Below are 15,651 nucleotides of genomic sequence, written 5' to 3' on the forward strand. Positions count from 1 at the left end.
ATGTTTTTGATAATTAGTTATTGCACTTGATACAACCATTTGTCTCCTCTGAAGCAGATCAGCAATAATCACTAAACCAAATAAACTGCGCTTAAAAAATGTGCTCGATAAAGGTTAAACTTTTCTGGAAAAATTGTGAAATGGTTTTAAAGGGTTGGAAAAAGACCGGGATAAGATGAGAATTGAGCATTTTCATTCTTTAAAAAATGTCCCAGATGGTCTCCCATTTCTAACCAAATTCCTCTTTTCAACTGAGGTGTGAGGCGAGAATCTGGCGCCTTAAAACCAGACTGCTCATTAAAAAGGCTCTAATGAGGGCTGTCTATGTCAGAATCACATTTTTATACTTCCAGAGTGGATGTGTTGTGTGTTTCCTAGGCATGCTGATGAGCCCTGACATAGGGCGAAACAGTCCAAGACTGAAGGATATTTGAAAAATAAATTTAAACGGTTGTACGTGGCGTGACGTTCCATGTTATAGCTTCGTAAATAAAAACCAAAAAAAGCGTTTTCCGGGAGTTTAAGGCATTTAATTTTCAAAATTTTTCTCGGCGCCAACCATGGTGGCGCCTCGTGCTGTGCACTAGCGTATGAGCATGACCTTGTTATCTCAACCAGCTTCGCCACTAAGTATAGAGCGAGCACTGCAACCTTCTGTGTATTCGGGCAAGCATTTACATGATATTCTGGCAAGATACTTACTACAGTTTACTACCAGCTCCCCCTAAAAATATGTGCCCGTACGCCTATGAGAGCGATCTTACAATTTGACTTGCCATTCGTGAGCTTTTCTGTCAAAACATATTTTGACCCCTACTGACATTATGCATACATTTTAAGAAAGACTTTTTCTTTTAGACAAACAGCGCTTTGACTCAGACAGATGGTTGTGTTGGTTGTGTTGGTTGTGCGTACCTACTGAAAGAGAAAAGGAAAACATGGAACAAATATGTAGCTCTGAAAGCAAAATACGATGAATTAGTGAAAGCCAAACGTTCTAAAGGTATCGTGTTTGGCACATAAGTACTGCACACGTTTCGTGTTTTCACTACAGGGGAAACCCGTATAATATTTCGAAGACGAGGCTGAATTGGGAAGATCGGAATTTGATGAATTAGAAGATGAATGCAGAAGGTAAAATATTTGACTTGTTTGTAAATGCTATCTAATTGTGAATCATTCTATGTCTTGATGGCACCCGTATGACTCTATCTTCGTTTAGGAATCCTAGAGAAAACATATGGAAGGAAGAAAAATACATTGTTTTCCAATCCCAGTTGATGTTACTGTTTAAATTTTGCCATGTTTGCAAGGCAGATAACCCGCTCGTAGAAATGGTAACAGATGGTACACTAGTTGTTGTCAAAACAACCTGTGGAAACCCCGCGTGCGATAAAAGGAATAACATCTGGAAAAGTCAGCCACTTTTGCCAAACACAAAAGTAAATGCAGCTTCCTTTTAAGTTTTGCCATACTTGTTTCTGGAGGATCTTCCACCAAAGTGATCAACATGTTTCGACACATGGGGCTTGCTACAATATCTAATGAGTCTTTCTATAGACACCAAGTGGTACGTTCTTTTGCATTAAAAATACTTGGACCGTTCTTTGTTCGAAGAATTTGATAGTATTTCTTATTCTTACTTAAGAAAATGGTGCTTCCGACAATCTTTCTTCACTGGAAAGACTATCAAAGAAAGATTCTTGATAGATTACAGGCTCTGGAATCAATTACCATTTCTGGTGACGCACGACATGACAGCATGGGTCATAGTGCAAAATATGGTGCTTATACCATATTTTGTTGTACTTCAGCTGAAATAATCAATTTTAGTTTGATCCAGGTATAAACAAATTTTAAAATTCAACCTCAAGCAATGTGACTGTCATTCAAAAGTTATGCTGATTGTGTCTCTTCCTTAATTGTAGAGAAATGAGGTTGGAAGCAGCACAGGAATGGAATTCGAAGGTTTTCAGAGGTGTTTGAATTTTTTGTTGGATGATGGTCTGAACATTTCCACAATGGTGTCAGACAGGCATCAAACCATTGCTAAATACATGAGAGAGAAACAACCAAGAATTACCCACTATTTTGACCTATGGCACTTGAAAAAAAGTAAGTTGTTGTTAAATGAATGCAAATCAAGTTTCTATCAGTATCCAATACACATATAGCATATCGACAGAATCAACCCAAAGTATTAAACAGTTTTCACATACTTTTATTACAAGAGTTACACAAGGTATTGAACAAACTTGCAAAAGAGGCAGATTGTGAAGAACTGGCCGAATGGGTAAAGCCGTGCATTAATCATTTTTATTGGAGTGCTACATCAACACATTCAGGAAATGGTATGGTTATACTTGCAAAATTCAAGTCATTCCTGAGTCATGTCATTGACAAGAATGATGGATTAGATGATCCATTGTATGATAAATGTGCTCATGGTGAACTGACTCCAAGAAAGTGGATTCTTCTTGGTATGTGTTGGTTGATTTCATTGTTTACAGCTTCATCTAAATTAACCTGTCCATTTTGTTCCAAAAAACCCCTGCACTATTACTTTAGAGAAAGCTTATTTTTTACATTCACTTAGATTCTCCAGCTTACATAAAGCTAAGCCAGTCCTTTGTAAAGGGCTTTAAGCAAGCTTCTCCTTTGGAGCAAACTAGTTGTTTGGAAGGATTCCACTCAACCATAAACCAGTTCTCACCAAAGATGAATGCATATTCATTTTCTGGTATATATTGCAGGTAGGTTATTATGTCAAAACAACAAATGTTGATTGTCAGTGGTTTGCTAATTTTCTAAGACACATCTACCTCATATTAGGCACATCCTAACTGCTATTCACTTTAATGCAAATTTGTCCCGCAAAACAAAATTAAATAAAGATGGCACACCAATGATCAAGATATCATATCCAAAGTTTAAAGGGGGTGAAGCCACAGTTCGAGATATAAAAGAAAAACAAAACTTTGGTAAGTAATGTTATAGTGGCATGAATGTCAAATGTTCAAATTTTTCTAGCAAGAGTGAATTTCTTCTTGCAATGATTTCAATAAATATGACATTATAATGTTAGATTATGTTGATGAGATCTACCAGACATATGTGAGAGCATCTCAAAATGGCAGTCTTAAGATAGCTTATGAACAGCTGAATAAGATGGCACCTGCTCCCATGAACACCATGCTTGAAAAAGAGAGAAGAGAAATAGCTGTGATGAAGAGAAATGCCAGAAAAACCATTGTTGTTGAAGATATGCCTCCAACAACACCAGGTGCATAATAATAATCTAAAATTAAGTTAATCTTATCCTTCTTTTTTCTTCAATGTGTATGTAACACCAAACTCTTTCGTCATTTGGATTAATATCTTCTTGATTGACTTATCGTATAATGAAATTTTAGTTTCAGTAGTCCTTACTCAAGAAAAGGCAGCAAAGGGTGGCAAATCATCTGCCAACAGAGCAAAACCAAGGTGTTCTGTCTGCAGAAATTTAATGGCAGGACATAGCAAAATAAAGGACTGTCATTTGGATTAATATCTTCTTGATTGACTTATCGTATAATGAAATTTTAGTTTCAGTAGTCCTTACTCAAGAAAAGGCAGCAAAGGGTGGCAAATCATCTGCCAACAGAGCAAAACCAAGGTGTTCTGTCTGCAGAAATTTAATGGCAGGACATAGCAAAATAAAGGACTGTCCCAAAAACAAGAGAGTCAGATTAGATGCAACAGAGTGACAACAGAGTTAGAACAAACGAGATTATAACAAGATCAAACAATCATATTACATAATCAAACAATCATATTACATATAAATATAGTTTTTGTTATAATTTGAAGTTAATCCCACAAACCCTAAATACAACAGTTGAAAATTTTCAAGAGATTTCCTCTTCCACAAATCCTACAAAATCGACATTGTCAGCTGGTTGGAACTGCCGTCTTATTTTGTCATATGCACATGCCGGTAAGGGATACCTTTTATTTCCCATATGTCCAAAAACTAACCACATAAAACTTCTATAAGACGTATTTCGAAAAAATCTACAAATTAAAAATGCAATTTTAATACATTGAAGTGGCCAAAAAACAGGTGGTATTTTAGTTTATATATAACTCTTTTTGAATTGTAGTGTATGATTGTATCTTAATATTTTTAGAGTTAAGAATATGAACAGAAACGAGAACAGAAACATAAATGACACATTGTCTTTCTCTCAAAGTAATAATGCACTTACTTATCTTCTGTGCTTGTTTGACGATACTCCTGCTTTTTCTTAGTACGTAACTTTGCAGCTGCTAGACGAAGTGACCACTTGTCTAAGCACAGGCTATGAAAACCAGGATGGTTGACAATGCAAGTCTGAGGATTCTCAGTGTTGAGCTCTTGCAAAACGAGTTCGCTATTCAGTGCTTATTCGCACTCTTCTATTTCCGTGCAACACTGACACTCTTTAACATTGTGAAGAAGCTCAACTCGACAATTGCCACATTTACACCTTAAAACGTTATTTTCAAAACTTAATAAAGAAGCTCTGTACTGTAAATTTCATTTAAAAGAAATCCCGATGAATTATATTACAAAACCATCAAATAATTACCATTGGTCATATTTCTCTTCGCCGTCAAGTCTACGTTGAAGTTCTTTCAAACGGTCATCATATTTTTGTTTTCTTCCACGGTAGTTAGAAAGCCATTCTTCATCAGCAACTGGTTCATTGCTGTATGGGCCAACGTCTGCGTTGTCATCTGTGCTTTGTCGTCTTTAGTAGCGGACGCTTCACTTGTCTTTTATATCGAATATCCCGGGATAATAATTCCAATCAGAGTCGTCTGTTTGGTAGCTAGTACTTTCCGTGTCTGAGTTCGATGAGGACATTATTAGAAAAATTGAGCGAGTTTTGATTGTAAATATCGACCTTTGTACAATAATTTTTACTATTTGTAAACAAGCTGAGATGCGAACCGGTTCCTACTGTGACGTATTAGTTACCAGGTTTCCGACTTCGCGATTTTAAAAAACTTTTGCCGTTAAAATTTGAAAATTTTGCAATTCATACCGCAATAACTCGGCAAAATCGTTTGAATTTAATTCTGATTTCCATTTTCATTATGTACATATTACAAAGATTCATATGTTTGAGTTTCATTTTTTTGACAGGGGCACTTTAAGTAATCCTTCAATTCTATATAATTTTCATCCAATGCCAATTCTGATTCTGTGTATACGTATCTCTGGTTCAATATACCACAAACATCGTTATCAGAAGCAGTGATTGGACAGTTCCTATGTCCAGTGCTTTTAGGCAGAAAAAACGTTCATCAGGTACACCCAAAATCAAGTTGTCTCTGGAATGCCATATGCAATGTGTGTTCAATTCTTGCTTTACCGTAAGTTCTGACTGTAAAAACTCTGAATAAACAAACCAAATACATTCCATCTGCAAGCTTTCGTTCAAGAAACAAGATATTTAAAATGATTGATAACTCATCCAGAAAACTTTTTTCTACAGTGAGACCACATATATAATATATTAATCCTAACACAGTTTTATATGCACATGAAAAACATGTGACTTGGACGAGATTTGAACTCGCACCTTCGGGATACTAGTATGCCGTTCTAACTGTTGAGCTACCCAATTCCAACAGAAACCAGCTGTCCTTAGTGCCCCTAACAAAATAGTGTATTTCTGTCTCCCATTTACCAGCTGTCACTCGTTACAAATCGGCACACAAATCAATCGTCTCTACAACGCTGCTTTCCCTCATCTTAATGTCAGATTCATCTTTCGTACCCCACATGAGTCTCTTCATTTTTTCCAGTTAAGTATAAAATTCCCAAGTCTCTAAGATCTAGTGTTGTTTATTTATACACGTGTCAATGCTGTTCCGCGTCGTATGTGGGTTAAACCCCACGCCATTTACACACCAGAATCTCGGAACACTTGGGGATCTCTCCTTTGACTGGAAAACGCTATACTAACCCATTAATGTCAAGTATTCTTTCTCATAACTCCTCCAACCACCCTGCTTCGCCAGACAATTTTAAAATCATCTCATCCTGCTCCGACACATTCCACCTCATGATCCACGAAAGCCTCCTCATCTCCAAACTTAAACCTTCACTTAACACCCAAGGCAGCTCCATCCCTCTTAAGCTTTTCTACTCGCAACACCTCACCCAAACATCACATCACACTTACACATTCACAGTAATCTTATACCTCAAACTATGTAAATAGCTCTATATATATCTCTATTCTTGTTAACTTCCTAATTAGTCTGAAGATGTTTTGAGTAAAGATGAAACGTCACTCTTAATAAATTTCATAAAACCAAATTGTTTATGACTATGTTTAAATAATATTTTTATTGAATAAAATATTTTTTACATAAACAATGTTTTTTTTAATGACTTAAAACATTTTCCCTAATAATGGTAACAATCCTATAATTCCTCCCTTTTGACCTGTTCTTTTACCCCTTACATAAATTTGTCCTCTAAATGCACCTTTACCCAATTAATTATTGGCAATTTCGAATGCTTTATCCATTAAAGCCGAATTTACAAATATTTTTGCTTCAAATCCCAGTATTCCTGATCTTGATAAAGCTATTGCAGCTCTTGCAACTGAAACATGTTGGAAATTTCAGTAGCCTTCTCTTGCACTTTTGGCAGGTGCCTTATCGATCATGCTTCCAAAGGTCTTTCTTTATTGTATATGCCAGACATTTTAAACATGGTGTATACAACTCTGCAGTTGAAATATCAATTTGGCCTGGTGTCACCACAATTGTTTTACCCTCTCATGTTGTGTTAACGAATTGATTGTGATGGAAATCACTGTGGCCTCGCAGTTCTGCAAGGATATTCTCTCTTTCTGTTGAATTCTCTGGAAATGAAAGAGCCCTTTTCACTTCTTTTTTGTCCTTGTGGTGTATTTGAAAATGACGGCTGATCTTTAATTTAAGCTTGCCGCAGAAGCAGCATATGCATGTTTTTTGTCATACACACATTTATTTAAGTGTGTTTTTGTCGCTCTTTTTATGTAAATTCCTGAAGACACTTCTTGTTCTTTCTGTTCTGCTTTCCGTTCTTCTTACTGCTCTTCTTTCCCTGTTGCATGAATTGTTAATTGAAAAAGGACATTAACAAACAGTTTTGGTATTACATATCATATGCTACCATAATTTTTATCTAGTTCGTTGAAGCTTTTTCAAGCACAAGTATGGGTCTCTTTAGGATATGAGATTTTAAGGGGGGGAAAGGGTGGAGAGAAAACTCATTTTGAATAAAAGTGTAATACTTATGAATTAGTGTAAGTAATAGAAGGATAAGACGATAAGAAGAATGGAAGGACAACAAAAAGAAGAAATTCTGAATAAGAATGCAAGGATAAGATAATCAAAGGAGAGGGAAACATGCTTATTGAAATACATAGTTTAACACAAATTTATTATGTGTCACAAAAAATGCAAGAGCTTGGGTGGTTTGTGGTCATTCTAAGACAACAAAACAGAAAATTTGAACTTCTTTCATTTTACATTGTCCCAAAAAGGAAAAAAATTATGTTTGCAATCAATACATATTTGTTCTCACGAAAAATTATGTTATTATGCAAAAGTTTACAATATAATATATTGCTGACATAGCTGTTCTGAAAAAAGAAACTTAATTACATACATATTAAAACTTTCCATTTATACGTAAAAGCCCTATCTGTATTACTATTGTATAAAGGCAGTTTCATGTTTAGGTTTTAATCATACTTGTGAGTTGTCTACTCATGTATACAGTTTTCTGTGTGTTTCACTTCCTGTATCCTACAATGCATTGCGTTCCGCTTTGTTTATTTTTTTGTTAGTTGATTCTCTCTCTTGCCAAGAGATATATTGTGTTAAATAAATAAGCATCCTAATCCACATCAATCTTAAATAAACAACAGGTTATGGGCCCAGACACCCATTCCAACTAAGAAAATAAACATCAGTGATCATGGATGATAAAAGCTGGAGTGTGGATAAGCTCACTACAGACAATTACTCAACTTGGAAATTCAAACTCAAACACCTTCTCATAGCAAAGGACTTGTTTGGATATGTAGATGGATCCATTACTCTGAGCAGTGAGGCCAGTGAAGCAGACAAGACCGCTTATAAAAAGAATCATAGCAAAGCTTTCTCCCACATAGTCTTATCAGTAAGCAACAATCTCATCTATTTGATCACTGAATGTGCTAATGCCCAAGCAGCATGGGACAGGTTGAGTGCTCATTTTGAGCGTGATACTCTTGCCAACAAACTGTTTCTCAAGAAACAATACTTTAGAACTGTTATGAAGGAAGGTACGTCTATGCAGGAACATCTCCGACATATGAAAGCCATAACAGACAAACTCGCAGCGATCAAAGCTAATATAAGCGAAGAGGATCAGGTCGTCACTCTGCTCGGTAGCCTCCCCGATAGCTACTCAACTGTCGTAACCGCTCTAGAGGCACGAGGTGACGATATATCGCTTGAGTTTGTGACTCAGACATTACTTAATGAGGAACAGAAGAGAGAACAAAGATCTCTGGCTTCGGCTGGCGTATCTGGTAGTGGCAGATCTCAAGCCAATTCTGACACTGCCCTGCTGTCGGCCAATAGCAGAGCTGATCAGCAAAATAGAGGATGCTATATATGTGGTTCTTTGGACCACTATCAGAATGTCTGTCCCAGAAAGAGCAGTAGTGGTAGGGGAAGTCGCGGATCTCGTGGTGGTAGAGGACGTAGAGGGCGTGACCGTGGCTATCAAAATAACTCTGACAGACCTCGGCATTTGCGGTGTCCAAGGGTAACGCCGAACCTCAACTCTGGCTAATCGACAGTGGAGCTACTAGTCATATGGCCAAAGAACGAGATGCTTTCTGTGACTACACGCCTACTGCACCAGAATCACCCGAGTATGTTATGATAGCCGATGGTTCCAAGATACAAGTGAGGGGGAAAGGTAGTGTGAAACTTCAGGTCTGGGAGAGTCGAAATAAATCCATATATGCTACTCTGTACAATGTGTTACATATCCCCGAACTAAGTGGAAATCTGTTCTCAGTAAAAGCCGCCACTCAGAATGGCTACGTAATCCAATTTGGACATTCTCGATGCTGGGTCAAAAATCGTAGAAAGATGGTGTGTGCATCTGGCACCATGAGAGATAAACTTTACTACCTCGATGTTAGAACCGATGATCATTCTGCTAGGTGTGCGTCTAATACAGTTCTGTGGCACCAACATCTCGCACATGCTAATATCAACAGTATCAAAAACATGACTCAGTGGTGTAACAATGGCTGTGATCTATCAGGTAACATTGGTGTGTGTGAAGCCTGTGTAAAAGGCAAGATGACTCGTCAACCATTTTATACTGATAACATGATCAAATCAACCAGGGTGCTCGAGTTAGTCCATTCAGACGTGTGTGGCCCTATGCAAACAGAATCTATAGGTGGTAGTAAATACATAGTGTCATTCATTGATGATTTCTCTCGATATGCTCATGTTTATTTTTTGCATGATAAATCCAGTGTGTTTCAGGTCTTCAAAGAGTATGAGTCTATGGTTACAAATGCTACCGGTCAGACTATAGGTACGTTGAGAACTGACGGCGGAGGCGAGTATGTATCTCACGAGTTTGAGAGTTACCTGACTTCACGAGGTATTCAGCATCAGCTGACTGCACGATACTCCCCGCAGCAGAACGGCTGTGCCGAACGTTATAATCGTACTATCTGTGAGGCAGCACGTTCACTCATCGCGAAATCCGGTCTTCCCAAAACGTTTTGGGCTGAAGCAGTAGCCACCTCTGTGTATCTGAGAAATCGTCTTCCCACGCGAGCTCACAGAGAGGTCATAACTCCTTATGAGTAATGGAACAATAAAAGGCCTGACCTCGGACACGTAAGAATCTTCGGATGTCTAGCGTTCGCTCACGTTCCAGATCAGCTGCGACGAAAGCTGGATGAGAAAGCAGACAAGATGATATTCGTGGGATATAGCCTCAGATCCAAAGCGTATCGACTCTACAATCCGCTGACTAAGAAGATAGAGGTGCGCCGTGATGTAGTATTCGACGAAACTAAGCTAGGTATGCCCAAGTCTACTGTCAAACCTGAGGAAGCTCGCTCTGAGACTTTAGAAGTAGACCTACATGTAAACAACACTGATGAGTCGTCCCCACCTACCTCCGCACGTCCATCTCGTTCTACTCAACCCATCATCCGCTTCGGTATTGATGATCACACTGGTATGGGTCACGTTGCCTGCTCAGCCACTGATATCATAGAGCCACTGTCTTTCTCAGAGGCGCAGGAGAGTGTGAATCGTGACAAATGGATGACTGCTGCTGAAAGTGAGTATAAATCACTTATCGAGAACAAAACCTGGGAGTTAGTGTCGCTACCGTCTGATCGTACTGCTATAGGTTCGAAGTGGTTGTTTAAAGCAAAATACTCACCTGATGGTACTGTAGATAAGTTCAAAGCTCGGCTTGTCGCCAAAGGATACGCACAACAAGCTGGTATAGATTACGACGACACATACTCACCAGTAGTTCACGCTCTTCATTACGTGTGCTACTGGCTGATGCTGTGGAACGTGAAATGCTCATACACCAGATGGATGTGCAAACAGCCTTCCTAAATGGCACACTCCCTGATGACGAACAGATTTATATGACACAACCAGAGGGGTTTGTAGTTTCAGGTAAGGAACACTTAGTCTGCAAGCTAAATCGTTCGCTATACGGACTAAAGCAATCGCCGAAATGTTGGAACACTGTGCTAGATGAGTTCCTAAAATCTTTAGGGTTTACTCGATCTACTGCAGATAGCTGTGTTTACGTGCGATGGAAGGATAACTCTAAGATGATGATCGCAGTGTACGTGGACGACATTTGTATTATGTCTGATACAGACACACAGATGACTGAGGTAAAGTCTGCTCTCTCAGCTCGCTTCAAAATGACAGATCTCGGTGAGCTACACCACTGCATAGGTATAGTCGTAAAGAGAGAAGACAACTCCTCCTTACACCTCAGCCAGACACCGTATATCCGACAACTACTGAAAAGATTCGACATGGAAAACTGTAATCCTGTATCCACCCTGCAGCATGTGATGTCAAGTTAGAAGAGAATGATGGTAGCAAGCCAGTCGACGCTAAGCTCTATCAGTCTATCATAGGAAGTCTCCTATACGCTGCAGTGTCTACTCGTCCTGATATAGCGGAGACAGTGGGAGTTTTATCAAAGTTCAACTCCTACCCATCTCAGACTCACCTGACGGCCGCCAGGAGGGTTCTTCGCTACCTCAAAGGTACCCAGGATTTAGGTCTCGTATATCGAAAACAAGGAAAATCCCTATATGGATATACAGATGCTGATTACGCCAGTAGTGCCGACCGTCACTCGAAGTCTGGAGCAGTGTTCATACACGCTGGTGGACCGGTGAGCTGGTGTAGTAAGCGTCAGTCAATCATAGCCTTATCAACTGCCGAGTCCGAATATATAGCTCTCTTCGATGGTGTGGTGGAGTGTGTATGGTTACGTCAATTACTGTCAGATATTGGAGCCCCACCATCGATAGCCGCCACCATTCATGTTGACAATCAATCTGCTCTCGCGATAGCAAACAACGGTAAAACAAGCAAGCGTACAAAGCATGTAGATATTAAGTATCATTACACACGTGAAGCTATCGAAAAAGGTGACATCGCTACTCAATATTGCCAATCCGAAGAAAATATAGCAGACATTCTCACGAAATCTCTGCCCCGAGAGCGATTCGTTTCACTTAGAGACATGTTAGGGTTAGCTTAGTCTGACCGGCATAGGACTAGATTTTGAAATGTGTTATTCCTGTTTCATGTTTTGTTCACTTGGTTGTATTTTGTTTTTGGTTAAACATCAAACTGAGTGGGAGTATTGTATAAAGGCAGTTTCATGTTTAGGTTTTAATCATACTTGTGAACTACAAGTAAATGACATCTTCCCTTCTGAGATTAATCTAACACTTAACTGTAACAAGATTGTAATCTATATGTTGGATTAGCTAAGTGACAATGTTCTATAAGTAACTTAGGTATCTTGGCCGAATCTAGTTGGTGGTTTCACAGTCCTGCCATAGCGGGTCACATAAGCGTAGCTGGGTGGAGTAGAATGTTCGTCCTCTGTTGTTCTTGTGTCTTCAGGCTCACTATGGTGCACATGAGGCTCTTCAACTTCTTCTGGTTGGGAATTCTCAGCTGGTTCAGGAGTGACTAATATATCATGCCTGTTTCTTCGCAATTGGCCTCCGGTGTCAGTTTGAACGATATATGACCTTGGTGTCTCTGCCTTCCGGATCACCTGTCCTTTTATTCTCCAGCCTTTGCCATCATGAAGACGAACATTTGAACCATCTGAAATCTCAGGGAGAGTTTTTGTATGCTTATCGTAGTACTGTTTCTGTATTATAGATTTCTTGGAGATTTCTTGGGTCTCTATTGAGGGTAGGCGAGTCTTTAGTTTCCTATTCATTAACATGGCTGCTGGAGCTGGAGTACCGTCAGGGCTTGTGCAGGCTCTGAAGTTAAGTAGGGCTAGGTATGGGTCATCACCAGACTTAATGGCTTTTTCAAGAGGGTCTTGACTGTTTGTACTGTGCGCTCGACTTTGCCATTGGACCTCAGATGAACAGGACTTGAGGTGACGTGTTGAAATTCCCATTTCTTGGCGAAGTCTCGGTATTCCTTCGAAGCGAATTGTGGTCCATTGTCTGTGACGACTGTGTCTGGTATACCGTGTCTTGCAAATATTTACTTTGTGTGCTTTATTATTCCAGCAGAGGTAGTTTCTGAAAGTAGACTTACTTCTGGAAAACTAGTATGGTAGTCGACAATTAGTAAATAGTCCTTGCCGTTCATGTAGAATAAGTCACATGCTACTCTGCTCCAGGCATGATGAGCAGGTGGTAGTGGCATAAGTGGTTCGCGTTGCTGTCGTTTTCTTGATTCTAGGCATGTTTCACAGCGGGAAATCATCTCAGATATTTCTGTAGCCATCCCTGGCCAAAAGATCACTTCTCTTGCTCTTGTTTTGCATCGTTCAATTACTAAGTGCCCCTCGTGAATTCTTGCTTTCATCTCACATCTCATTGAGGAGGGTACTATGATGCGGTTTGTTCTAAGGAGGATTCCTTCAACTTCTGATATTTCATCGATGAATGTCAGGTATGGCTTGACAGCATCAGGGATGCGTTGTTTGTTGGATGGAAGACCATTGACAACTATGTTTTTCAGCTCTTGAAGAGTAGGATCCTTAGCTGTCTCTAGTTTAAATTCTAGTAGCTTGGAATCTGATACTGGCAGGTTGTGCAGAGCTGAGTGCACATGACAGTTCATGTCTTCCTCCGATATCTCTGGTGTGGGTTTACTTTCCAGGTATGCTCTGCTAAGAGCATCTGCAACGGGAATGTCCGTTCCTGGTGTGTAGTCAATACTTAGCTCATATCGCTGGAGCCTGAGCAGTAGTCTTTGCAAGCGCGGAGGAGCCCTGCATAGTGGTTTTGAAAAGATTGCTTTGAGTGGCTTGTGGTCTGAACGTACCGTGATTGGTCTGCCGTAGGTGTATTCGTGGAAGCGCTCGCATGCAAACACAATTGCCAATGTCTCTTTTTCTATCTGTGCGTAGTTTTGCTCACTTTGGGTCATTGCTCTACTAGCATATGCGACGGGCTTCCAGGTGTTCTCTTCTAATTGCTCGAGTACTGCACCAAGACCTGATTTAGAGGCGTCAGCTGTGATCCTTATTGCATGTTTTGGATTAAAGTAGGTTAACACTGGACTGCTGGTGACGAGGTGTTTTCGATTTTCTATGGCTTGACGGTGTTTCGTTTCGAAATGCCAGACGACGTCTTTTTCAAGTAGTTGTCTTAGCGGCGCTGTCTCATCAGATAGGCGCGGTAAAAACTTTCCGAGGTACGTCACCATACCGAGAAAACGTTGAATTTCGACTTTGTTGCTAGGCGTGGGCATGTTGATTATTGCTTCTATTTTTCTAGGATCTGGCTTAATGCCTGCTGCAGTGATTACATGTCCTAAGGTTGTCTCGGAAACCCCGAAGCGGCATTTCTTTTCATTCAGTTTAAGTCCAGACTCTCTTACTCTGTCGAGTATGTCCTTTAGTGCTTTGTCGTGCTGCTCTTTGTTCCTACCAAAGACTATGATGTCATCTTGGTCGTTTGCCGCATTCGGTACACCATCAATGATTTCAGCAACTTTCTTCTGAAACACTTCAGCGGCACTGTGAATCCCGAACGCTAGGCGCTTAAAACAATATCGTCCAAAGGGCGTGTTAAATGCAAGTAGTTTCGAGCTGGCTTCGTCGACTTTAACTTGCCAGTAACCGCTGGATGCGTCAAGCTTTGTAAATATGGATAGTTACAGCCGCCTAGTTTGGATAGGACTTCGTCCACTGTAGGCATAGGATAATGATGACGTTTTATGGCAGTGTTCAAATCTTTAAGGTCAAGACAAATACGTAACTGGCCATTGTCCTTTTCTACAACTACCATGGAGCTGACCCAATCGGTTGGTTCGTCAACTTTCTCTATGACATCAAGCTTGCACATGCGTTCTAGCTCAGCTTTGAGATGTTCCATAAGTGATAATGGAATCTTTCGAGGTGGATGAACTACTGGCGTTACATTGGGGTCAATGCTAATGTGATGTTCACCCTTTAGGCATCCAAGTTCTCCAAAAACATCTTTGTACTCTTGTATGAAGTTTGGTGTTTTAGCATTTATGGTCCAAACTCGCTTTATAAGATTGAGGTCGATGCTGGTTTGTAACCCAATTAGTGGCGGTGAAGTAGTGTTTGCAACAACAAACGGTATTGCGTGTGTTTGATTGTTATGTTGAATGTCCAGCGTGCATTTTCCAACCACTGGAATGTTCATTCCGTTATATGCTGTCAACGTTGTATTAGTTTTCTCAATATGCGGTCTAGTTGCTAGTTTCTCAATTGTTGCCATTGGTATGACGTTAGCCTGAGCTCCAATGTCAATTTTGAACCGCGTGACACTTTCATTTGATCGCAGAGAGATAATCCAGTCACGATTTCCATCTTTCGTAATATTAGCCGTATTGACGGAGTTGTCTGTCACTTCCGTTGAGAGAGTTCCTATGAAAATGTTATTGGCATCGCTTGCGATCTCGTAATCGTGACCTTCATGACCTTCCGTGGTATAATGTACGCTGCGGGACGTAGATAAGTAAACAGAGGCAAAGTGATTCAATTTATGACACTTTGAGCATGTTTTCCCATATGCAGGACATTTTCCTCGTTGGTGAATGTCGCCACAGTATTTACAATTGCTGCGAGCTTGCGAAGATGCTGAAGTAGATGTGCTCTGTTGTCGTGGGCGCCTTGTATTGTTAGATTTCGTGCGTAGTTCGTCGACATTGTTCTGGTTTCCGGCGTGTGGTCTGCTTAATGTCATTGCTTGTTGCTTTGTTGCTTCTGATGCCTGACCAATATTTATTGCGTTTTCTAGAGTCAAAGTCTCCGTCCTTAACAGTCGCTCTCTAAGCGGGTTGTCTGAGACCCCGATTACTATCATGTCT

General features: G+C 39.9%; 3 protein-coding genes and 1 long non-coding RNA gene across 4 annotated transcripts; 2 read left to right on the forward strand and 2 right to left on the reverse strand.

Moving 5' to 3' along the window:
* The first annotated feature begins 1,122 nt into the window (after positions 1-1,122).
* Positions 1,123-2,851, forward strand: LOC124448414. Its single transcript, XM_046999432.1, is given in 6 exon segments — positions 1,123-1,449; positions 1,452-1,570; positions 1,649-1,843; positions 1,929-2,115; positions 2,232-2,480; positions 2,597-2,851. Coding segments are annotated over 6 exon segments (1,158 nt in total). The 5' UTR covers positions 1,123-1,202; the 3' UTR covers positions 2,758-2,851.
* On the forward strand, positions 2,845-3,547 carry LOC124449193. The gene is made up of 3 exons (XM_047000138.1): positions 2,845-2,981; positions 3,086-3,283; positions 3,414-3,547. Exons 1-3 carry the CDS (start codon positions 2,906-2,908, stop codon positions 3,545-3,547), a joined length of 408 nt encoding a protein of 135 aa, XP_046856094.1. The 5' UTR covers positions 2,845-2,905.
* A 225-nt stretch (positions 3,548-3,772) lies between these two features.
* LOC124448416 lies at positions 3,773-4,405 on the reverse strand. Its single transcript, XR_006949053.1, has 2 exons — positions 4,248-4,405; positions 3,773-4,053 (listed from the first exon to the last, which is right to left on the reverse strand). It is a non-coding gene; the product is annotated as an uncharacterized LOC124448416 (long non-coding RNA).
* An 8,438-nt stretch (positions 4,406-12,843) lies between these two features.
* Positions 12,844-15,647, reverse strand: LOC124449194 (uncharacterized protein K02A2.6-like). Its single transcript, XM_047000139.1, has 2 exons — positions 14,433-15,647; positions 12,844-14,352 (listed from the first exon to the last, which is right to left on the reverse strand). The coding sequence occupies exons 1-2, from the start codon at positions 15,645-15,647 to the stop codon at positions 12,844-12,846; spliced, it is 2,724 nt and encodes a 907-aa protein (XP_046856095.1).
* Positions 15,648-15,651: the final 4 nt, after the last annotated feature.

The sequence above is a fragment of the Xenia sp. Carnegie-2017 genome, unplaced genomic scaffold (assembly GCF_021976095.1).
Source record: "Xenia sp. Carnegie-2017 unplaced genomic scaffold, XeniaSp_v1 HiC_scaffold_23, whole genome shotgun sequence".
NCBI lineage: Eukaryota > Metazoa > Cnidaria > Anthozoa > Malacalcyonacea > Xeniidae > Xenia > Xenia sp. Carnegie-2017.